Source organism: Molothrus ater, chromosome 15, assembly GCF_012460135.2.
Source record: "Molothrus ater isolate BHLD 08-10-18 breed brown headed cowbird chromosome 15, BPBGC_Mater_1.1, whole genome shotgun sequence".
NCBI classification, from domain to species: Eukaryota; Metazoa; Chordata; class Aves; order Passeriformes; family Icteridae; genus Molothrus; species Molothrus ater.
This window is the reverse complement of record NC_050492.2, coordinates 7,884,246-7,909,503: the sequence shown is the minus strand read 5'-3', so window position 1 is coordinate 7,909,503 and position 25,258 is coordinate 7,884,246. Positions and strand designations below refer to the sequence as shown.

General features: G+C 45.6%; 1 protein-coding gene and 1 long non-coding RNA gene across 8 annotated transcripts in view; both read right to left on the bottom strand.

The window, feature by feature from the left end:
• ACSL6 (acyl-CoA synthetase long chain family member 6) overlaps positions 1 to 25,258 on the bottom strand; it is a 58,431-nt gene that overhangs the window by 14,304 nt on the left and 18,869 nt on the right. For 5 of the 7 annotated variants that reach the window (XM_054516496.1, XM_036391930.2, XM_036391931.2 and 2 more), the window contains exons 2-11: positions 16,445 to 16,665; positions 14,741 to 14,855; positions 13,885 to 13,949; positions 13,380 to 13,481; positions 13,159 to 13,258; positions 12,324 to 12,502; positions 11,461 to 11,493; positions 10,430 to 10,481; positions 5,485 to 5,558; positions 2,401 to 2,613 (exon numbers count right to left, since the gene is read on the bottom strand). In XM_054516496.1, coding sequence (XP_054372471.1) covers positions 2,401 to 2,613; positions 5,485 to 5,558; positions 10,430 to 10,481; positions 11,461 to 11,493; positions 12,324 to 12,502; positions 13,159 to 13,258; positions 13,380 to 13,481; positions 13,885 to 13,949; positions 14,741 to 14,855; positions 16,445 to 16,665 — 1,154 coding nt within the window. The remainder of the gene's footprint in view (positions 1 to 2,400; positions 2,614 to 5,484; positions 5,559 to 10,429; positions 10,482 to 11,460; positions 11,494 to 12,323; positions 12,503 to 13,158; positions 13,259 to 13,379; positions 13,482 to 13,884; positions 13,950 to 14,740; positions 14,856 to 16,444; positions 16,666 to 25,258) is intronic. The other 2 variants (XM_036391932.2, XM_036391933.2) reach the window with 2 other exon arrangements.
• Positions 6,916 to 10,423, bottom strand: LOC118692245 (uncharacterized). The gene is made up of 2 exons (XR_004981125.1): positions 9,479 to 10,423; positions 6,916 to 8,571 (listed from the first exon to the last, which is right to left on the bottom strand). It is a non-coding gene; the product is annotated as an uncharacterized LOC118692245 (long non-coding RNA).

Genomic DNA, 25,258 nt, shown 5'->3' with positions numbered 1-25,258 from the left:
GCAAAAATGGGACTTTGGAAATACAGTAAAGTAACAATAGATTTTGCACTGGAGTGAAATATCCAAATAGGTCTGGGCATTTTTCAGGACAAGGAATTCAGCATCCACCAAATTTACCACTTGTTGTGGAAGAACAAGGAATCAAAATTTTCTGAAGGGACTTCCCTTCATCCCCTGCATATGGGGATGGAGAAGTCCCAGTTAGGGTCAGAGTCTGGATCAGAACTTTCCTAAAGCCCAGCCCTCCCATAGCAGCTCACAGCATGAGGACCTATCAATACAGAAATGCAAAGTAAGAAACATCATAAAACACGGAGCAGCAGCCAATTTTTAGATGTTAATACTTTAGTTTTGTTTAAATACAACAATATAAACTACGTTAGCAATACAGTGCCTGATCCTGTATCCCAGAAATAAAGCCCACTTAATGAAAGGTGCTTGATTTGTATGGAAACTACAAATCCAGAAGCCTTGTACTTGAAAACAAAGCAGGGTGTTTTCCTCATCAGCAGAATGGAGCCCAATATGTGAGATGGGGCAGAGGGGCTGCTGGCCATGAGCCAGCTGGTAGCTGGTTACTGGTAACCAGTAACCCTGCCAAGGAGCCAGCACAGACTGGGGCAGTCTGGCATTTTATCACTGAAGAACATTTGGAGACCAGCACTTCTCCCATGGTTTTACAGTGCATGGAGGAGAATGTCCTCAGCAAGTGCCCCTGTGATGCCAGAGCTGAGCCCAGCCTTTCTGAGTAGACTGAAAACTTCAGCTCCCTTTTGTGGGCTTGTCTTCCCCTAATAAGTAAATAAGTTGAAAATTCCTTAAGAGACAAGCACATCTTTTGTGCAGCTCCTAAAAATCTGCAGTACTAACCAAATTGCTCTCACTGCTCTGTCAGGCAGTTAGAGACTGTCTCCATCAGCTGAAACCACAGGAATTTTACACATGTGATGTGGGTTTAATGAAAATCACACTGCTGAATCTGTGCTTTACACTGCACATGAATTTAAATTAAAAAAAAGTAACCAGTGTGCTCATTGGGAACTGGAAATAACAACTAGAAATTATTAGCTTTAAAGAATGTATCTGTATTATTTTAATTGTAAATTCCAGGAATGAAAAATGCTGGCTAAAACTAGGGACACTGATGCAGTGCTTGCTGTTCAAAAAGCTTTTGAAAATTAATTTTTAGCCCTTTTGAAAAAATCTTTATATTAAGCTGTTTCAGATGGGAGGATAAACCTGAACATCCTTTGGAGGCTGTCCCTTTCAGTACAGCAAGGTCCTGTGAAATGAAAGCATTTTCAATGTTTCTAATGTCTTTCTGCCCACCCATCAGATGAGTTTTGAATAATTATATTCTTGTTTGCTGAACAGTGCTGGCACACTGACCAACTTGCCTTGCAGGTGGAGAAAGGCTGGGCTGTAATTCTCTAAATCTTTCATGGGCTTTTACTTCCAATTTGTGAGAGTTTTAACAGGGAAAAATATATTATTTCTGGCACAGATGTTACTAAGAAGTGGGAGGTTTTTATTCAGATGCTTGTCTGACTCAAGAGAGTGTGCTTTCAGCCTGAAACAGGCCTCTCTGAGAAAGTACAGAGCTGCAACTGGATCCAGATCCAACCTTCACATACTAGATCTATTTTAAGTTTGCAGCTTCTCAGGCCAGGAGACTTGATGTGACTGTCTCACCTGACTTGCCTAACTCACCAATTGCAGCACAAGTCAAAAAGAGACATGAAGTCAGTTCTGTGGGCTGGCAAGTACTTGAATCTGCCATAATTCCTGGGGGACACAGGCTCCAGTGAATGGAGCTGCCCTGCACCACATGCTGCCCTGCCAGGAGGATCATGTGTCTCACCATGATCTCAGTTTCTTCTTTTTCAGTATCTGCCAGGCTGGTTTTTTGGGGTTTTTTGGTTTTTTTTTTTTTTTGTTTTTGTTTTTTTTGGTTTTTTTTTTTGTTTTTTTTTTTTTGCAGATCATGTTATTTATGCAAAAAAATCATTTTAGCTAATGTAGAAAATGGCATGAAATTATCTTGACTCACACGACACCTCATCCTAGAGTGCTGTGAAAATCTGTCCCACAAACAGTTCAGGTAGCAGTAGCCATGAGCTGTGTGAGCCATGAGTTTGGCTCATTGCTGGAGGTCTGTTTTTCAATCCCTGAGCCAGGTGTAAGCTGGAAAACTTGGGAAACTCTCCTGGCCTCGCTCTGGACTCACAGCCATGTCACTGAGACCATGGCTCTGGTGTTATGCATGTGGCACTTCTGGAGTACAAGCCTTTTTAGTGCTACTAAAGATATCGCTGGTTATTTAGTATTTTATTCATTTTATTTTATTTTTTTGTTTGTGGCGTGGAAAAAAGACTATTTCCACTGACACCATGACCTTACCTGTACCATTCTCTCAAACATGTGTGCTAAAGGCAAATAGGAAATGTGTACATCCTCACAAGTAGGAGACCACTGACTCTGGAAGAAAACACAAGGAGCCCCACGAGGCCTCGTCAGTTCAGGCAGGTTTCTTACCTGTATAACTCTTTCAAACATGTGAGCCAGAGGCAGGAAGGAGATGAGCACATCGTCCTGTCTCGGAAAGATCACTTTCTGCAGGTGGAGGGCATGGGAGACAGAAAGGAAAGAAACACTGACAGGAAGACAACAAGAAAGTCATAAAATAATAAAAAGAAAAATGGCACCAGAGGAGCAAAAGGGTAAAGATTGTCAAGAGAGGAGGGAGCGGCGGACACAGGGAAGCGTTAAAGCCACAGCATCATGGAGCTCAGTTAGCAGGAGGAGTAAAGAGCACGGAGATGTACACACAGGGCAATGCAGAGGGCTCTCCTTGGCAGAAGGCAGATTGTAGCCACGCTGGGAATGGAGGCTCACCCTGATGGAGAATCCCCTTTTTATCCACTGCTTTCTACCAGGAGGTGCCGAGACCCTGATCTGTGCTCTCAGCTGTGCCAGGCAGCAGGATCCTGGGGCAAACCTGCAGGAGCCCCCAGGATCCCAGTGCTAACCTGCAGGAGCCCCCTGGACACCAGCAGGGCTCTGCAGGAGCAGCACTTTCCCACATTGCATCCAGCCCATTCAAAAATCACAGTGTTACTAGAGTCAAAATTAGCCATTTTTTCCCTTTTTCTTGGGTTAATCATTGGTTTGAATCAATGTGTTGTAAAGCTAATGATTTAATCTTAGGCTTCAAAAACTAATTACTTCTGTTAGTGTTTCTCATCATTTTAAGTGATTCAAATATTTTAAGGGCATTACAACTGTCCCATAGAGAGGGGAAAGAAGGGAAGAGGGGAAGAAAAGTGACCAAAGTCTTGATTTTGCCAAGTTTTTAACTCTCTCTTGAAGGCTGGAATAAACAAAGGCCCCAAGAGCCTTACCTAACCCATTCCCCAAAGAAAATAACCTTTCTGCCTGCATGTCCTAAGGAACAGCTTGCTGTAATACTATGGATTAGAAAAACTGAAAGGTTGACTACCCAGTAATTTGCATCAAGGCCAGTGGTTAGTGGAAAATGGGTATAAAAATCTATCAGCTCACAATATTAACAGTTTATACCCACTTGCACCTCCACTGCTCAGAAAGAATCAATAGCCCCTGATCTGGGATACAGTGAGGCAGACACAGGAGTTCATCCCTCAGGGGATATTTTATTGAAGTTAAATCTGGGCTGGTCAGATTTGGTTATGGCCTCCCAGCCATCACTACCAAAGTCAAACATCATTGGGTGTTTGACCATGTGGGTGTTCTCAGCATCCCATTTCATATTATTGTGTCTGTCAGTCTGAATGAAGCCATTAGGGCCTGCAAATCTATTTATACATTATTTCAACTTGGCTTCATTTTCTGCAAGCACAGTAATGCAAAACCTTTAATATAAACCAGGGTTTTTTTATTACTGCTGTAAGAGCCCAGACAAAATAATCTAGTTTTAAATCAGACCAAAATTATGCCATTGAATAGCATTTCACAGTTGGCACAGTTGTCCAGTTAAATGTAAAAATGCAAACAGCTTCTTGGTATTTGAGAACAACCTTATTATAAAGCTCTGGCTTAAAAATACATTTGGTTTTTTAAAATCACTGAACTAAGCAAAACTGCCACAAGAACTTGTAAACAACAAACCCACAGAACTTCTCATTTTGTTTCTTTAATTTATACTACTTTCAAATGTTTCACACTTTACTCTATTTCATTACTATGGTCAGACATTACCCAAATCTTGTGGATCAGCTACAGGCATTTACCCTCTGCCAGCAATACTCTGGTGACTGGAGATAAATTTACAATCACACCAGACTTGGGGCTCAATCTGATACCTTTGAGATTAATCCCACTCCATCAGCAGAGGGTTCCACTCCATCAGCAAACACTAAATCCATTTAGTGGACCAATTCTGGAAGATGCCAAGTTCCCTCAGCTCTAAATTAGTGCTCTTCCAAAATAAATGCCTGCCCTTAGAAGCTCAGGCCTCTCCACACCTCAGCTTCCATTTGTGCCTCTTGCTGCCACTGAAGCTCCATGCTGAGGAGCCCTCACTGGCATTTTGTGCTGCACACTGTGGAGGCACAGTCCTGCAAACATTGGAACATGTGAGTTCAGTGGCATTTCTTCCATCACGTGGCTGAGTTTCTTTACACCAGTGGTCTGGAAATCTCAGAAAATTCCAGGATTAAAGTAAAAAAACCTCAGTAATCTCAACATCAACAATAAGACCAGTAAGGGATATGAGATAACCAATTGTCCATCCTATGTGCATGTAACTACTTTATAGAATTCCTGTTCACTACCAGAAATTAGACTCTTTAGATTTGTTTTATATAAGATGTATAAAATCCTTACTATGTCATGCTCAACTGATTTTGCTTCCTATTTTGTTTCTAAACATGAGTTTACATGTTGTGTGAAACAGATTATAAAGGCACTTGGCCAGCACTATGCTATGCTCTATTAGAAATATGTAAAACAAAAACTGAAATATACTGGAATATCAATGAAATTAACCATGAACCATTCTGGTAAAAAATCATGTATGTTCTTATATATATACACACACACTTTGTATGCAGAGAGGTGTCAAATAAATGGTGACATTTTTGGGCACAATGGGACACAGAGAGCACAAGAGGAGCTTGAACTCCTCTTCAAGAACCAGTTGCAACTGTACAGGGCATGTGTGCTCTCCTAATTCTTCAAAAAGAGTTACTGAATTAATTTACAGAAGTCAGCATTGTTTCTCAGAAGCCCTTAGTGCCCTACAGAGCCTGGGAGCCAAGGCTGGAAAGAGGATTTAATGCCCTCCAGTACTGTAGACTCAGCTTTGCTCCATTCCCATGGATTTGGCCCTCTGAGCAGGAAAAATGTCATCTTTTATCTGCAAGAGCATCCTTCCAGCCCATGCAGGGCCTCAGCTCAACCCACACACCCTGCACATGGCAATGTTTTCTAGGTCAGGGTAATCACCTCCGTCACTTTCAAAAAGCCTGAAAAATCCGCCACCACGTTTCCATGGGTCAGCATAGCACCTTTGGGATTTCCTGAAAGGAAACAGAGAGGCAGTTTAAAAGATAAGCCAGAAGGTAACTTTGAAAAACTGAACAAGAAAAGCCAAAACAATAAATGGTTAAAATATTATGTTAGCTTCTTCAATTTTGAAACATATGTAATTTTCACCATCATTTCTGTGCACTAATATGAACCAAAACCACTTCAATACTCGAAACTCAATAAAATGATACTGTGAACAGAAGTATTTCTCTTGGAAATATTTCTGGAAAACAGGTTCCAGCAGCAATAGCCCAACTGCAATTTCTGAGAGTGCTCAGATGGAGCCACTCAATGAGCACAGCCATCAGACTTGGCTGGCTGTTCCAGCCTCTCTTGGGAGGATTTATTTCATTCAGATTTTGACTAAGAATGACCTTGAACACCAAGAAACACTGTTTAAAAGGCTATTAGACTCTTAACCAGTACTCTGAATAACATGAGAAATGCAGAGAGCAGTGCAGGTAAAAATTAGGCTACAAGAAGACCTTTTGAGACTACAATTAAGGGAAGTAATGAATAGTAGCAGCAGCAGAGGTGTCTTGAAGACAGCCCTAAATCCATCAGGGAGCCAGCAGAGCCCCTGTGTAATGTTCCAGAGCTGGGCACTGCCTCTACAGCATTTCATCCACCACCAACCTGCATCTCAGCACCACCAATATTTGCCTTTTTACACTCCTTTTACACCATGGTCAGCTGACCATGGTACACCTCTTGCATTTCATATCTTTTGGACACAAAACCAGAATGTTTGTTAAGCAAATACACAGGCTGGAACCTCCATGTTCACAAAAAAGTGACATGGAAGGCTCTGCACATCCTCCTATCACAGCACTGTCCCTTTTCATCACCCTCCAAGGCTTTACTTGTGAAAATAAGGTGTAGCTCAGCTCAAATAAAGATTATGGGGCCAGCCTCTTTCTCTCCAACATGTTTTTAAGCAGATTGTTTTAATTCCATCACACCACTGCCACGTAGTTCCTGCTGCTCCGTGCGAAGGCAGATCAGGGGAGCTTTACCTGCAGGTGCCCAGTGTGTCCCCAGAACACTGGGCACAAGCAGCCTGGCAAAGCTCCTTCAGTTAATGTAACAAAACTGGTAAACCAGCCAGAATTTCATTCTGCCTTCCTCAGATTAGGAAGAGACTGTGGTGCTTTGTGAGTATGTTTCAGCACAGGAAAGTATGTTTAATCCTCTCATTTCAGAGCAGTTTGAGGGCTGTGCTGGTAGCAGCCCTCCAGTGTGGGCATGGGCACAGACATGGGCACACTCAGCACTGAGCCCTGCCAGCACCCCCACCATCACTCTTACTCAGCTTCCCAAATAATTAAAGGCAGGCACAAACAGCAGTAGCAATTGTTGCATACATTTATTGCAATAGAGCAGGATATTTTTAACACAACATATTATACTGAAAATCCCTATTTGCTGCTCCAAGCGCCTTGAGTAATTCAGTCCCAAACACTTGCAGATGAAGATGATGCACAGGAGGTTGGTTTGGTCCCATCTGAAGTTCATGACAGCTTTGCCAGCCATGGCTGCTCCCATGCCAACATGCTGAACCAGGCTCACAGGTGCCAAACCAGCCTGGCAGGTCATTTTCACAGCTGGGTGCACACATGGATCCAGGCTCCAAGAAACATCCATGAACAGGTGTCAGTTGTGCATACACACACGACTCCAGAATCACTTGTGTTACTGAGGTGTGTCCAGCCAAGCACTGGTGCTCAGCCCCTGCAGTTCTAGAAGCAGCTCTGCTCCTGCAGTGTCACAGTGGAGAGGATGTGCTCAGTACTGGTTTGGAAACTCAAAACTGTGCCCTCTGGCACACACCTGGTCCCTGCACCTTGACAAAATTCTTCAGATGTTCTTTGGAGGATTTCAAGTGTTCAGTGCCAGGCTGGGTGGGGCTTGGAGCAAACAGGTCTAGGTGAAAGTGTCCCTTGCTATGGCTGGGAATTGGAACTAGACGTGCTTTGAAGGTCTCTTCCAAGCCAAACTATTCTGTGATTCTATGAGATTTCTCAGATATTTGACTCATTTACTCACTCCCCCTCTGACTTGAATGCAGATCCAGTATCTCTGCCATCCCTGGAAGCAGTGTTAACATCCTGACTCCTTCTTCTGCATCCCTCTTCTTGTACAGGCTCAACACCCTGGACAGGCTCCAGTGGTGATGGTGTCTAAGCAGAGCAGCAGTGCTGGAGCCAGGAGAGGCTCCATCAGGAGAATCCAGAACAAACCATGCTGTTATGGGACAGCTGCAGCTTTTTGGGTTGGGGGACTCCTGTAAGCTTTAACCTTCCTTAGTAGTTCTAAGAGTTAACCTAGAAAAAAATAGGTGCCCCTTTCTATGTGCCCTTTCCCAGAATTACCACTTTGAGAGAAGAGGGTTGGCAGGGATGCTGCTTTTCTATTTAAAAAAATCAATGTCATTTCTGTAACACTGCTCTTGTTTGAATTTCCTCACAAAGACAGGCCCAGTGACTGTCCTGTTACAGAATGGATACCTTGCAACCCATCAATAAACCAGGAATGTCAAGTCCTCCTTGTCTTGGTGCCAGGCTTGTTTGGTAGTTCTCATAAGCAATAGTAGAACCTTTAAAAGAATAGAAGAACCTTTTCCACATTGCCAAAAGGGTCTTTCAAGTGCTTCAGCACAAATTTGATGGTGTGATCCATCAGTGTTCTGGGATGCAAGCACTTTCCTCCCCTGAGGAGCTCTGGCAAAAAGAAAGATGCACTGGCCAGGCTGGGAGAAACCACTGGGAAGCAATTTTTATCCACCTGATCAGCGGATCCTTGAGGGAATGACAGTTGACTGATTTCTCTGGAGTAGCCAATATGAAAAATTGTGTCCTGACAGTTTGGGGATATCTATGTATCTTTGGCCCATCTCCAAGTGCTGATGGCTTCTTGGCACAACCATGGAAGTTGCTCTTGTCATCCAAGATCAGCAACCACAGCCTCTCTTTTCTCCCTGAGGAAGCATTGGGGCATCTGATCCTGTCAAAGAAAAGCAAGTGTTAAAGTCTGCTCCTGGGGAATTCTTTGCAATTCTACAATTTTCAGGTGACAAATTCTAGAGCAGAGATTTTTTTCATACCATACAAAAATATTTAAACCCCTTTGGAATTGGAAAAGCCCTAGAGAGCATATCCTTTGGCAGAAAATTCTAAATTTAGTTACTAAAAATTGCATGGGCTATATAAAACCCTTACATCAAAGCACAATGTAGAAAACAGACCAGAGTGTTGATGCAACCTCTGGAAAAGGCAGAGAGTGATGTGCAAAGTCCTGCAACAGCAGAGGATGGGCTCATGCATCACAAATCATTGTTATGAGAGGGTTCAGTCTGAGATGATTTGCAAAATTGGAAATCTCTGATTTGGATGGGAGAAGGGAAATGAACTTCCTGGTTGTCCTATTTCTGTAACTCTGGGCATGTTTCTAAGAAAAGCACAGAATCGGAAACTGGCCCATGATTGCATCTGCAAATGAAAAAGAAAATCAAAAGAAACCTTCTCTATGCAGAATTTCTTATTTAGAAATAAAAATGTCAACAATAACGTGACTTGAAAAATAAGTGCTCTGCACTTGACCATGCACAGAAACACACCGTGCCTGCTGCATCCACAGCATGGCTCCTTCCATTTCCACTGCTCCCATTTGTGCCCAGCCACTTTGCACTCACTCTGTACATGGCTGTGATGTTCATGTCCAGCACTGAGGTCAGTCTTTCCCATTTAGGAATTCCCAGTGCTGGAATAGAGCAGAGTCACAGGCTCCTTTCCCTCAGTGCCCTGCCCTGGGCAGTTTGAAGTGCAGATATCAAATCTAAGGACCATACACAAAGGTAAAATATCCCTTTTAATACATCTTGAGCTTGTACTTGGTTAAAGCAGTTGCCTACCTGGTGTGAAGCACAAGTCTTTTCTGGGAGGTGGAGGATGAAGGTGTTCCCTCGTGCACAGCCTGACCTGCCATCTGAGGAGCACCAGCAGCTCCCAGCATCTTCTGCTGAGACCAAACTGAGGATGCTTTGGTGTGGGACCAAGCATTAGGCAATCCCAAGAGCACAGGTGGATCTGGAAGAGCTGCTCCAGCAGTCCCTGGAGCATGGACCTTCTCTGCAGGCAAGTGTGAAAGCAGTGTCCCAAGCAGTGATGCCTTGTGCATCTGCCCACACAGCTTTCAGGGAGATGTTACAGAGGCTGAGCTCCCAAGAGTAGGAAATTCCTGCAAGCTGATGAAGACCAGGGTCTGAAGAGAGGAGAAAGAACTGCCCCTACTAAGAACAGGCAGGAAAATGATGCTGCCCCTCTCTCCAAGAAAAAGAGGCCAGCAGCACATGAGTACCAGCACCAGGTTCATCCCAAACCTCTCCAGCACTTGGTGTCATGAGCAACACACAAGAAGAGGAGATGGAGGTGACAAGGACCTTGGTGAGGCTGGAGACATCAATGTGCTTAGGATACAGAGAATGGAGAGCTGTGGAACCACATTTTAGGTTTTTTGGATTTTTTTTTTTTGGTTAATACTTGCAAAAGATAAATACCAATCAACCAAGTGCTTCACAACTACACAACAAAATGGGAAGAAGACACATGGGTGGATTTTCAGACAACTGCAAAATCATACTGGCAAAGTGTATGTCAGAGAATTCAGTTGAAAAATAAATATATTGTTATTTTTAATTTGCAATCTACAGAAGTATATAAACCTATATATTCTTAAATATTAAAAATGCCTAGAAATATCATTGCCATATCAGTATAACAGCAAGTCTGTATGTATTGAGGTTGGATTCATAATTAATTTCATAAGATATTCTAACATTTCAAGATTAAAATGCCTCTTTTACCTGTAGTGCCACTAGTAAAACAGACAATTGACAGATCTTCTGGTCGAGGAGGCTAGAAATACAAAAGGAGATTAAGAAAATCACATCAGTCAAATGCAGATATGTCAGTGGTAGAGACTGTTGACATTGTAGAAACCTAAAGATCAAACCAATTATGTTTTTGCTCTGACAAGAGAAAAAAAAAAGCTGTAATTCCCCTCAGCATATTTAACCAGGTTTCTTCAGCTAATGCAGACTCTATTCCTGCCTTTATGCTGTGCTCCAGCTGCACTAAGGGCATGCTTTAGTGTTTGTCTCACAGTTAGTATTTTCCAATCCACCACCTATATCTTTAGACATGTGGCACAACTTGAGATAATTCATCAATTTCCAGGTCAATTCTGGAAAGAACTCCACAACAGGGGACAAGATTCCAAAGCTGCTGATTGTTCCCATTTCCAGCAGCATCTCTGTATTCTAGTGCACCACCCCATACGTGCACTATTTTGGGTCATGAATGATTAAATAAACAGCTTGAATATCAGAAGCTGCTTTTCAGAGTTTTGTATGAATATGAGCAGCCAGTGAAAAATATCAAAGCAATTTTACCAAAATATCCCATATAAATACTGCCAAGTAGTGCTTCTGAACTATAGGAACCCCAGCAGAAAGTGAAGGGTAGAGAGACATTCCCCCAATGCCACCAGGGTAAGGTAGTGGAATTAGGGTAGCTTAACAATGGCATTTAATTTCTGTCCCATTAACACATTCACAGTAGGATGAGCTATCTCAATTAAGTGTTCCAGGTAGAGGAAATAAAGCAAATACTGCACATTGTTCCCTATGGGGGTGGTGAAGCCCTGGCCCAGGTTGCCCAGGGAAGCTGTGGCTGTCCCACATTCCTTGAAATGTTCAAGGCCAGACTGGACAGGACTTGGAGCAACCAAGCACCCATGGAAGGTGTCCCTGCCCATGGCAGGGGGGTGGAACAAGAACTTTAAGGTCCCTTCTGCTGCAGTTGTAAGTGGGAAAAGCAACAAGCCAACACTCACCACAGGCACATGTCGGCTCTCACGGCCACAGTCCTGGAAGAGATGAAAGTAACAAAAGTGATTTCCACCTTAATTCCTGCAGTGTAACCCACTTGCTAACAATCTGCCATCCACTAAGGGAGAGTGTAAGCTAAAGCAGACAAATTCCTAGCTAGCACTGAGGACATCATTATCCTGAGTTTCTTGCCTCAACTGCAGTGCCTTCCTTGGATTTCAAGTAGTGTTTGGGTATTCAGGGTATTTCAAACAAGTATGAGGCTGCAGGCTTACATGTAGTGTGGGTGAGGGTCCCTAGTAATGCAGAGTCCCCAGGCAGGTGCAAAGGAGAGCTGCTTTATTGCACAAACCAGGCCTTTTTAAGGAGTTTGCCCATTATCAGTTACATAGTTTTAAAGCATAACAACCATAATTCAACCAACCACCATAAACCACAATGTGAACACACAATGGTTTATAACTTGTTTTCATACTCCTAATTCAGCTGAGTCTCTTCCCACAGTCCTCTTCTACTTAGCCTAAGTAACAGACCTGAGCCATGATTTTACAAGGTAAAATCTTTTGTAAAGTTTTACTTATTGGTAACATTGTATGAGGACAATGTCTCAAATAACAACCCTCTTCCCATGCTTAAATAGCAGCTGATAGCATGCTTGAGGATAAAGAATTGAAATGTTGGCTCTGCTATCAACAAGGAATAACACCAAGAGGCAAGTGCACCAAGCATCAGCATTATCAGCCACAAGCTGCTCTTTTGTGCTCTACAGACCCTGAACCTGGCACACAATTCACAAGTCCCTGTGCAATGTACTGTCTTTTTACAGATATTACAAAAAATAGTAAAAGGGGACAGAGAGCAAACTCACCTCCACCTCCTGCATGGTCTGGATGCGAACCCCACAGCTCTTCCCTCTCTCTGTCAGCTCCTTCTCAAATGGGTCCATCAGGATTATAGACCTCAGGCCTGGTGTTTCTTTCCTCTCCACATGGTCAAGGAGTATCTTGGCTTTTTCAGGCTTGTCACAAATGACCGTGGAAATGTCAGCTGCAAGAAAAACAGCCAAACAAGCTGTTTGCAGTAAATCTTTAATGCAAGATTAGCTCATAGCTAACACTATATCAGTTCTGATAGTCACTCCAGGCTACACCAGAAATCCCAGCATACAGCACATGCTTCTCTTGAAAAATGAGGAAAAATGCAGCCTTAGCTAACCTAACTCAATGACAAAGCTGTAGCTGACATTTATGATTATTCTGGGAGTCAGTTCAAAATATTCAAATTAGTCCCCACATGCATTAAAAAAATCTAGGAGGCAAAATATCAAGCAACACAAGAGTGGGTGGACACATTCCCACATCCAGAGCAGCCCTTATCCATGTCTATGCACAACTGGGCATGTGGAAAATGCAACAGAGGCAGCACAGAGACACGCAGCTTCTCAGGAACCTAAGTGAATTCAAGACACTCAAGTATAATCACAATGTCCCATCCCTGGAAAGTGTTCATGGCCAGGATGGATGAGGCTTGGAGCAACCTGGTGTAATGTGTCCCCGCCAATGAAGAGAGAGTTGGAACCAGATGAGCTTTAAGGTCCCTTTCAACTCAAACCATTCTGGGATTCTATGATCATCTGTCTTTTAGAAGCAGAAAATGAACCATTCTGAGCAACAGAACTGAGATCACATCAGTTTGGATTTTACCTGTGTTGACAATGTACCGAATGGCTCCAGGACCTAAGGTGTCATACAGGGGAACCACCACCATGGAATAGGTGTAGCAAGCCAGCTCAGAGATGATCCACTGAAGGAGAACATGGAAGCACAAAGGTGAGAAGGGGCCACGAGAGCAGATATAGCTTGAGAACAAGCTGACAGGTCAGGAAAATTATTAATACAACATCAAGTTGGATATAAAATCTCACCTCTGGGCGGTTTTGAGCGAAGACGCCAATGAACTGCTTTGTGGATGGCTTGCAGCCCTGCTGCAAAAGGCCTGAACCCAGAGCTTCTGCTCTTTCAGCCACCTGGAATTTGGAGAGGAGAAAATACATAAAAAAGAGGAATATAAGCAATACCAAATTAAGCCAAGACTTACAGGGAGGCTCTCAAATTATTGTATTTCCTATCTAGAAGTCCAATTTTTATGTTATCATGAACCATCATTAGCTGACTAGCAGTTGATGAGGTCGGCGATGCTCCGTGGCTCCAGAGTGCCTCAGTGCTGCTCTCAGGAGTGGGCTCATGGCATGGAGCCAGCCCCTGAAAGCTGACACACCCATGTAACACCTGGATGTGCCAGGCTGGGGACAGCAGGAAGCATCAAATGGTGCATGAGCAACCCCCTGGTCTAACGTGCAGGCACCCCAACACCCCTTCTTGTGTTGGGCAGGGGAAGAGGATGCACAGTGGGTGTCACATCCAGCTCACCTCCTTGTAGGACAGCCACTGGTAGGGCTGCTTGGGCTTCCTGAAGCCCAGGCAAGGGCCATTCTCTGAAAGACACAAGCAGAGATGATGCGTTATGGGGAGGCAGTGCCAGGAGTTAACACATGGGGCCACGATGTGGGGGAGCCCTCCAGGAGTAAATCCATAGTTATTGGGTTGGTTCTCACAGCAATCTCCAGCAAACTACACACACAAGTGCATCTGGTGGGAGATGAGTTGCTGGAATCCCCCAAAAAGGCCTCAGTCCTCCCCACTGACAGCAGCAGTTTGCCCTAAACAGCCTCAATAAAAGACACTTCTCCAAAGGTCACATGAGCATTAGTGTCTGATAAGGGCACTCATCCCACTACTTGTGCTGACTTTTGATTTTAAAAGGTGAAAACTACTATATTTAGCCCAGCCTACTCTGGAGGAAGGTAAAACAACACACAGCAGTGCAAGACCAGATGAAAATTTGAAAAGTTTGAATAATTTGCTAATGGTATCTTACTTGCAGAAATCCATTCCTCCATACACCTACTGAGTCCTTCATTTACCCCTGTCTTGTGGGGCAGAATATGTGCAGATCTTCTGGGGTTTTTTATGGTACCAAAAAGACTAATCTGACCATGACATTGTTGCATCAAATGAGGGAGGACACCATAAACAGCAGACATGGAAATAGTTATGGTAGAGCAGGGAAGAGTCATCATGGCTCTTTGGAGTGGAAAGTGATGATTCTCAAGAGTGTGAGAGCTCTGTGACGATACCAGTGACCATGGGGTAAGAACACCTGCATGGCCTGGTCTCCACCTCTCCCAACTTCTGCTCCTAGGCCTCCTCACCACGGTGCTCTCACCAGAGATGCTGAATCCCCTCCTGAAGACCTCGTACATGGTCCTGGCATCATCGTAGTAGTGCGTCAGCAGCTGCGGGCTGTCCCCAATCACCGAGCGGCGCGCCCCGGCCAGGCCCTGCGTGACATCAGATGACACAAAATGACACAGCCAGCAGCACTGCCCAAGGGTGGGAGATGGGGAAACTCCCACCATAAAGCAGCACACTTCCCAAATGCCAGCAAGACCTCTGTGACCACCACCTGCCCCAAGACCCAAAGGGATGTGAGAGGGACCTCATTGACCTCAGCACCTCAGGGATATGGAGAGCCCTCTGGTCACAGAGGAGCACTTGACCCAGCTCATTGTCTCTGAGATCATTGATATTTCCCTAGGGAATTTAATAAGGAATTATGGATCTGGAAGTAATGGAGTGGGGATGTGCTGGGGGAAGCAACGGCTCTGGGCTCCACAGGACTCCAGGACTAGCACCATGAGCACTTCCACAAAGACATCCAGGCCAACATGAAGGACAGACCAAGGCAGAGCCCAGCCCCCTGTGCCATGAGCTCAGCAGAGGTGTTTTAGGAGTGGGCAATCAGGGTGAGAATGACCAAACCAGGACTGCACTGGGAGCCAGAAAAAAAGTGTAACTAAAGCCCTAATCACAGGGAAAAACTATCTTGGAAAATGTTAATTCCTCCCACCCTTTTAAAAAACTGTTGGAATTAAAGACAATGACATCCTAGAGGGAACATCACAAAAGGCTTTAAAAATTCTCATCCCACTTTCAGATATTAAAATAAGTGGAGACAATACTCGGAAATATTTCTGTTCTTTAAGACAGAGCCTTTTGCAAGGATAACAATTAGTAACTCCTCAGCCTCAGGTTTACTTTTTCTTACTGTTACCAAGTTTGCAGCACCAAACTCAGCAATGGGCACATATGAAGAGTGCCAGGTGATCTGGTCTCATCAGCTGTTGCCTTTCAGTTGTTTCTCCCATTCAATGGCAGTGCCTCTAATTTTTTGCCACAGATGGTTGAGCAAAGCTGAGACCAAAATTTTACTGACAATCTAAGAGAATAACATGCTGTATTCTAGTTTTTTAGTTTACAGGAAAAGGTGAAGTGATGGGGTGAAGTGATGGGGTGAAGTGATCCCTGGCACAGTGCATTACATGGTTGATTTCAGGATGAGGTTGGGGAACTACCAAAACAATAACAACAAAAAAGCCTTCCTGGCGTGCCCTGTGGACATAGATCTGTAGAAACAAGTCCAGAGGAGCCATGAAGGTAATTAGAGGGATGGGACACCTACCCTATGAGGAAATGCTGAGAGAGTTGGGGTTGTTCAGCCTGAAGAAGAGAAGGCTCTGGGGAGACCTTAATGAAAGGGGCTGGAAAGGGACTTTTTACAGGGGCACATAGTGACAGAACAAGGGGTAGTGGCTTCACACTGAAATAAAGTGGGTTTAAATTACATGCTAGAAATAAATTCTTCCCTGTGAGGGTGGTGGAGCCCTGGCACAGGTTGCCCAGAGAAGCTGTGGCAGCCCCGTCCCTGCAAGTGTCAAAGGCCAGGCTGGATGGGGCTTGGAACAGCCCGGTCTAGTGCCCATGGCAGGCGGCTGGAATGAGATCATCTTTAAGGTCCCTTGCAACCCAATCCGTGCTGTGACTTCCAGGCACACAGACCTTGGGGAAAGCCAGCGGGGGTTGCCCTCACCTCGACTTCTTCCGACTGCATGCGCAGGTCGCAGGGCGGCTTCACGGCGCGGGGCCGGCTGGCGAACCAGTAGGCGACGACGGCGGCGAAGGCGCCCAGGCCCACCAGCGCCGTGGCCGGCAGGTTGCGGAAGAACTGGCTGAGGTCATCGAACTCGGGCAGCCGCAGGCTCCGCAGGATCTCCTGAGCCTGCATCTTCTCCACCAGCGAAACTGCAACCTCTGCAAGAGCCACAAGGATGGGTCAGGCCGGGTGAGGTCAGGCTGAGGAGGGGCAGAGGCAGCACAGGGCTCGGGGAAGAGGAGAACATGCTTTGCCTCATCAGCCATAGCAGACACCCTGCTCTGCTGAGCCAAGGGCTGCCTGCCAGTGGCCACCCTAGCTGAGAAAAACTGCATCTATGGAAGAGACACAAGAAAAGAGAAGCATCCATAGCAGGGTGAGCCAGAACAGATAGCTCACTCCCTAAGGACAGCTGAGCACCAATGTACAGGAAGTGATGCAGCTGCAGTTATCTGGAGTGAGAGGTGCTGGGACAAGCTCTAGGATCCAGCTAGGACCCCTCAGGGCTGCCAGGAGCTTTCTCTGCCTTCCCTGAGCAGGACTGCACAGACAGTTGTGCTGGGCTCACAGAGTGGAGCTGCTCCTGGGAAAGGCAAGGTCACACTGTGGATCAGGCGTTGATCTAGACTCTGCCACGGCAGGTTATCCTGCTTTTCCCTTTTGCACAAACAGAAACGGCCACCAGAGAGAAGGAGCTAAGCAGGTGGCTCACTGCTCCAGAGTGAGAGGTCAGGCGGTCCCCTGGGGACTCGTGTTGGGGCACTGAGTACACGAGGAGCATTTTAAATAACTCCTGTTTACAGTGAGAGCCCTGTATCAGCTCCTCACTGAGGAGTCCCCAGTACCGGCCAGCCCTCTGAGGAATGAGCCAAGCAGGTGCTGCCCGGGGGAATCCAAACAGTTCAGGTTTCCCACAGCTCTATTTATGACTTTACAAGAGTCAAGGTCTTAAAAAAGTTTTTCAGCCACATGAGCCCAGGCAGCCCTTTCCCTCTTGCCCTCTGGCCTTGCTCCAGCTTGTGGAGTTCCATGGCTTCACTTCCATGAGGGGGCCAGGACTTCCCACACAACAGCACCACTAACACAAACCTGCTTTTTTCCTCCTGGGAGCAGTGTCTGGGCTGCACTATCCTGAGAGTCCCGAGGGTCAGGACTATCCTCTAGTAGCCTTCTCCTGTGTTTGTGCCAAGTGAGCATTGGGGCTGGTACAGGCCAGGTGGTGAAGAGAGGGGCACCCTTTGCACAAGGCTCTGGAGAAGGTTGGTAAGTTTGCAGCCAACATAACAAACAATTAACCTCACTCACTTTTGGGCTGTGAAATGGTGAGGGCAGCAGCAAGGGGACAGCAACACAGAGCCCATGATCAGGGTCATCCATCTCCCCCTGAGAGCTCTAGCCCAAATGTCCCTCTGGCCCCATGCTGCTCCCTGCTGCTGACCAACATCCCTACAGCCACCTCTGCTCCCAGAGAACTCCTGACTCTGCAAACCCTCTGGGACCCCAACCAGCCTCTTCAAGAATGGTTAAACCCCTCCAATAAACACATCCAGATGATGTTACTGGGAGATACCCACAAGCCTCCTGAGATTTGAGGACCTTTTCAGAAATTTCCACATGTGAAAAAATACTGACTATGCAACTGCAATAATGTTGGTATGAACTGTGCAGTGAGGCACTGGCACAGCTTGCCCAGAGAAGCTGTGGATGCCCCATCCCTGGAAGTGTTCAAGGACAGGATGGATGGAGCTTGGAGGAACCTGGTCTAATGTAAGGAGTCCCTGGTCATGGCAGAGCATTTGGAACTGGATGAGCTTTGGGGTCTCTTTCAATCCAAACCATTCTGGGATAGAATGAGTCTATGAACTGAGACAGAGTACTGATTTCTCCCCTCAATATTTCTCAACACCAGACTATGAAAAGCAGCCTGACAAACATACTTTTACTACAAAAACTAGGAGAGCTTAGCAAGGGAGCTATTAATTTGCTGATGAATTGCCTATTTGTGCAAAAGCATTTCAGCAAGTCCCAATTAAGACAGTCTGCTCCCAGAAACAGCCTATCCCACCAAAAGCAGCCACCCAGCTTGCTGGTTACACTGAAATCCTGGGAATTACTCCCTCAACAGCTGCCTGTAAGTGCTGTTTTGTATCCATCTGTGCAGTTAAGTTGAAAATGGAAAGCTGGGAAGGTGCCTGTGGGAACAGCACTGCCATGGGGGGATGCTTGGCTACAGCCATATGCTTCTGTCCTGCTTCTGTCCTGCTCAGCTGCAGGGATTGCCTGGGTAGAAGCAGGACCAGGCCTTTACACCCATCTGGGTCGAGGGCATCCATGGACATCCAGAGCTCATAGCATCAACAGAACAGTCATGAGAATCAAGGCTGCAATTTCTGTTCACATTCAATTTTGGCACTGCAGAGTTCACACAAGTTGCCTTTCACAAGAGTTAATCCTGGGTTTTGCATCCTGAAGTGATTCATGTTAAGTCCATCTGCTCAGAGCAGCCAACCTGCGCTGGGATGGTGGCCAGGAAAGGGGCCAGGTGTGTTTGGGATGATCAGAGAGAACTGCCTCAGCCCCTCCCTATACCTACAGAAAGAGGGGTCAGGGGTGCTGGCTCACAGCCTCCTCTGATGAGTCAAGACAGGCAGGGGAGCACCTCATGGTCACACGCTCTGGGAATACATTTCTCATGTGATCAGGAAAATAAATCATAGTAATTGAAACCCAGCACAGTTGGGCTGGGTTACCCATCAACAAGGCAGGGTTGCACTCCAGACTGCACAGCAAGCAGCTGCTGCTGTCACCTCGGGCTCAGGATCAGCAGCAGGATGCTCTCCACACCCCTTCTCTACATTTCTGTTATCTTTGTGCCCCATTTTTGCTACCTCTTGGCCCCATTTGTGTTGCCAGAAGTGGATCTACCAGCCTGCTGCAATTCATGTTCCCCACAAGCAAGCAGCCCAGGGTGCCAGCAAGCAGAGCATGGCACCCATGCACATGAAAACACTGACATTTCCATTTATTCCAAATGGCACTTCACATCATCGGATTTTTAAAATATTCCCATGGCAAAGAAAGAGAAACAAATATGCAAGGAAGGACAAAAAAGTGGTGGGAAGGAAGGAAGGAAGGAAGGAAGGAAGGAAGGAAGGAAGGAAGGAAGGAAGGAAGGAAGGAAGGAAGGAAGGAAGGAAGGAAGGAAGGAAGGAAGGAAGGAAGGAAGGAAGGAAGGAAGGAAGGAAGGAAGGAAGGAAGGAAGGAAGGAAGGAAGGAAGGAAGGAAGGAAGGAAGGAAGGAAGGAAGGAAGGAAGGAAGGAAGGAAGGAAGGAAGGAAGGAAGGAAGGAAGGAAGGAAGGAAGGAAGGAAGGAAGGAAGGAAGGAAGGAAGGAAGGAAGGAAGGAAGGAAGGAAGGAAGGAAGGAAGGAAGGAAGGAAGGAAGGAAGGAAGGAAGGAAGGAAGGAAGGAAGGAAGGAAGGAAGGAAGGAAGGAAGGAAGGAAGGAAGGAAGGAAGGAAGGAAGGAAGGAAGGAAGGAAGGAAGGAAGGAAGGAAGGAAGGAAGGAAGGAAGGAAGGAAGGAAGGAAGGAAGGAAGGAAGGAAGGAAGGAAGGAAGGAAGGAAGGAAGGAAGGAAGGAAGGAAGGAAGGAAGGAAGGAAGGAAGGAAGGAAGGAAGGAAGGAAGGAAGGAAGGAAGGAAGGGCCAAGAGACCACAGCCATGGGTAAGAGCTGGGGGTGCCTGGCACAGGGGAACTTCCCAGCCTGGGTCTGGGCTGAGCAGGGCTCCTGCAGCCTTGGGGCAGCCAGCAGTAACATTGGGCTCCAGGTCATCCACCAGCCTGTGTTCACAGCAATCACCCCCAGAACAGGGCTTATTTATTTATTTTGGCAACAAAAGGCTCTCTTGTACAAATTAGTTTTAATTTTCTTCTCCTGAAAGTGATTTTGCAACTCCAGTCAATGGAGTTCAGTGACATAAGCCAGTGTGGGAACAGCCTCAGACTACTGGTGTGTGCCTAATGCAATTAAAATCTTACTGGTCTTGTGCAGCCACACAATCACATCCTCCCTACCATTTCATCAGTGCCTGCTTGGGAAGAACAACTCCTATTGGGGCATCCATATCCTCCTGCCCCCTGCACTCGCAGTGGGGTGGGGAAGAGGCAGGTGAACCATTTTTATCCTGGAAAATGGGCAAAGGGTCCCATCACTGCCCCTTTATTCAAGCCCCAAAAAAGGCTATTTACATTAGACTTCCATAGCACAAAACCAAACCCAAATAAGCAGCTTTTCAATATGTCTGAGAGAATTAACAGTTTGCAGTGGGGAACTGCAAAGCAGAACCAGTGCCATGCAGTGGCTCAGAGCACAGAGACCCTCTGCTTCTCCCAGAGCAAGCTGGAATATCCCTTCAGGCAGCAGTCACCATGGATCCGTGTCCTTGGCTACGGCACTGGCTGCTCACTCATTTCACTGAGGAAACAGAATTTCCAGGATCTAAAACATCTCAATCTAGACAGGCTGATTTAGAGGGATTTCACGCCAGTGAAACACTACAAGCCTTTTGAACTCTTTCCTCATGTTCAGCTCTGCAGAGCCCAGATCCTGAGATTTATAGTTGTTTTCCTGAAATGGGGTCAGTGACAGAAGATTTGCACAAAGAAGCATCCAGCAAAACTTGAACCACTCTCCTTCACCTTCCTGTGCAGAACAAAAAACATGCCTGTGCTCTGTGCAGAGGGCTTGGGGGACTTTGCAATAGGGATTCAAATCACAAATGGCACTCAAATTATGACTGTCACTACAAGAGAGTTTCCATTTGCCAAGGGGAAAGGGAAAATCAGCATTCCCAGGGACACATAAAGCTATTAGTCAGACTGCATCACTGGAAACCATTTGTTTATTTAAATGGAAGCTGTTGCAATAATTAACACCTTCATGAAAACATGCAGAGGCTGTCACAGCCATGCAGGCAGAGGCATTTGGGGATGTTGTGTATTGCTTGCAGAGTATAATAATTTTTATTTTTCCTTTTTCCTCAGACTCCATGTAGGCTCCTGGGAGGAGCCCCTGCCATTAAATGCAGCTCAGTACCTCTGACCTTCTCCAGCTTGGCCAGGGAGCTCCTGGGACACCACAGGCTGTGAATTCCTAATCATGCTGTAATTAAAACCACAGAGGTGATGCCAAGTCAGCCTCTGCTCTGCAGCTCCACAAGTTTTCCCTGTGTGGGCACAGAGAATGAGAAGCTGGATAAGCCTTTAGTCCTCATCCTGAAGCCAATGTGGGTTGGAGCTGGGCTCAGATGAGGAAGGGGGACACCGACCACTCTGCAGCAGGAGGCTGGGCTCACATTTCTCTAGATTTTATGGAGCAAGTGATCTAATGAGATCTCCTACTCCTGCCTCAGCCACAAACAAAATACACAGTTTGATCCAAACCTGCAGATTTCTTCTCATTTGTTTTACTTAAACATGAAAAATTGGAAAACTCATGGCACTTGGCCACCTTTCTATTTCCAACTAGAGATCAGGTTAATTTATTCTGTTTTAATGATTTTACACTAGAGTGTTTATGGAAATGGTAATGCCACATTTTACAGCAGAACAAAACCAGTGTTAATTACAGAGAGAAAACGCCATTATGTATTTGTTGGACATTACAGAGAGCTACTGAAAACCTTACAGAACAATTCCCTACTGTGAGACAGAAAGCCGGGCAGTCTGCAAGCCTGCAAACTGCTTGAGAAAGAGCAAAGGGTGTGGTAAACATCAAGGGGAAAATAAAACCACGAGAAGTGGGGAAAATAGGAACACCAGAAGTATCTGAGACTATGAAAGAATTGCTGTGTGGAAATCCAGTAAGCAGCCCCAAAATGAAGCAGCAGACAAGCAATACTTGGCTCACATAGTTTTGCAGGACATCTAACAGCTTCTGTCCCACATGCAATTGTGCTATAAACACATGACCACAACAGTGGCCCAAAATACTTCACTGCTTGTCCTACATCCCTCCAGAGCAGCCTGGGCAGGGGTGAGCCCACAGCCCTGACCCACCACAAGTACTTGGATGCATGCACAGGGAGCCTCTGTACTCTGCAAGGGTTAATCAGCCACACATGCAATTCAGCAATTACAAGGATTATTGGTCAAACCAAGGCTAATATCACTTAAAACTTTCTGAAACCATACCTTCTTTTGCTCCTCTAAAGTGGAGGAAAATATAGAGTGCTCCTCTATCTCACTATAGCCCTTTTCTCCATTTAATGTCTCTCACCTTCAGACACATCACCCTAAGCCAATCTCTCACAGCCTCCATGTATCACTGCTTTGATTTTTGGGACAGCACATTTTCATAAAAACTGTGTTTTCCATTAAAAAAATGCCCCCTACCTAACCAAAACCAGACCTAACTGAACTCTTACAGGTGCTTAATTTTACCCACTGAGCAAAATAATTGCCTCTCCAGTGCACAACCACAATTACTGTGTTTTACTTAGATCATGCAATTCTTTGCAGAGTCAAATAATAATAGAGGACTCAAAGCCAAGGCATTTGGCCTCATTGACTGTGGTTCCACTGCAACTCAATGAGTTATAATTGGGAAGGGAAAAAAAAAGAGGGGAAAGAAAAGGAACTGGTTTTGAGATAAATTTTCTTTTTTTGGATTATTATGCCAGTGCTCAGGCAACATAAGAGAGGGTGAGAGGCAATGGATAGCAAACAAGGGAGGACAGGCACACAGTGCCTGTGAGGCTGTGGCACTTCTTTGGGGAGCAGATGCTAGAGAAGCACCCCATGATCAAGAAATGTTATAAAAGCAGTTTATAACTTTTATATTCTATTTTTACTAACAAAGAATATCCTTCTCCCTTTCCTTTGAGAATCAAACCCATCCAATCTGTGAAACTGGCCTTTTGCCAACATGACTATTAAAGAGCAGGGTTTCAATAGTACCCAAGCTTCTCCAGCTCAAATTGCTTTTGTGCTGGCAGAGCTGCCTGGGGGTCAGTGCACCCCAAACTCAGGGTCTGGGGCATGGGAGCACACATGGGGCTGCAGCAACACCAGCAGGGACTGTCCCCATGCCCCTGCCTCCCACTCTCCCTCTCCCAGTGCCCTCCCTCCCACTCAGCAAGGCAGAGTTACCCACAATAGAAAAAGGCTTTCCATCCAGGTCAAGCCTTGGATCTGTAAGAGAATAAAGCAAATAAACTTTATGGCAAGGAGGCCAGCAGTGCTTTCCTGTGTCCCCTGGTGAGTGAGTGAGTGAGTAAAGCACAGGGATGGATGAAAGAGACCAGTTCAGCATCAGCATGTAGTTGGGGCTGTGGTGTAAACTTGGCCCAATGGTGCATTATTTTTTTTGGAGAGACAGGAAGTTTCACTCAGGACAGAAGGAATGTCTGAGAAAAGGCTGTTGAAGTACTGGGTCCCATTTATACCCAGTATTTACACACATTAAATATCTGCATGCGTGGATGTAAATGCTTTTGTGTGCATGTGCATATATATAAAATATATATAAAAAGCAGAATTTCCCCCTACTCTGTGTGACTGATGATTAACAGCACTAATTGCATAATACCATGTGCCCCTAGCATTACTGTAGAAACATCTCACTCCTTAAAATCTCCAAGTACCTGGGGCATTAACAGCCTGGGTGTGACCATGGCACCCCCATATTTCTCAGTGGTTCCTGGGGACAGAGCTAATGGCAGACACAGCACTGGGTTCAGGAGCTTTGCTGACGTTCCAGCTTCCATCACTTTCCTGACAATCCCAACCCTAAAGGCAGGGCCCAGGCAAAGGATGGGAATCTCCAAGCAACCAGAGGAGCAGCACTGGCCTCTGCTCCCTCCTGCTCTGCACTGCTGGGGAATGTATTTGCAAAACAGAAGATCTTTGCAAGCATCCACTAAAAAGGGAAAAATGCTAACAAGGAGCTCAATGTCCTGAAAGAGACCAGTAATCACACATAAATAGAAGTATTTAAAGTATCTGAAATATCTACAGCGTATTGGTCGCTTGCCTAGAGAAATTATTCAATAAATAATTCAGTGCTATGCAGAGATCTTACTTTAGACATTTGAGATCTTTCAAAGAGCAAACTCCAGCCCCCAGCTGTCTGGAAATGCTCCTTGCTCAGAGCCATGCATGGACCACCAACCCATCCTCATCTCTCTGCATTGAGTCCCTCTTCATCCACTGATGCCAAATCCTCATGGGAAGCTCTGTCCTCCATCCCACACCTCCTCACCCACTCAGCACAGCTCAAACGGGTGGACCAACATAAAAATACCTTTTGCACCCCTGGGCAGAGCAGTGTAGCAGCCCTCAGAAGCCACTATGACTCACACATATGGAAAAGCCATGACTGGAAATCTGGTCCAAATCTGCTGCTCCTCTGGATAACAAAGCATCAGGAAGCCAGTGCAAGCATTTTAAGTTTCATACCGAAAGGGAAAAGCTCAACAACTCTGCTGTCTCTGAAGTCTATCAGTTGCCTAAGGCACAGTAACAAAAAAGCTCCTCTAACTGCTGAAACATCCTGAAAAGGTTACCCAGCACCAGCATGAGCCAGTCATGAGGTTTCATTGACCAGGCTAAAACCCTCAGCCTGTGGTTGCAGGATGGAGTTCAGATTAGAAAACCTAAATGGGATATTTTTGCACTCAATATCCTCCCCATGACATTCCTCTTGTTCCCCTTATGCCAGTGTAGCTTCTGTGTGCTCACCTCAAGTGAGTTCAG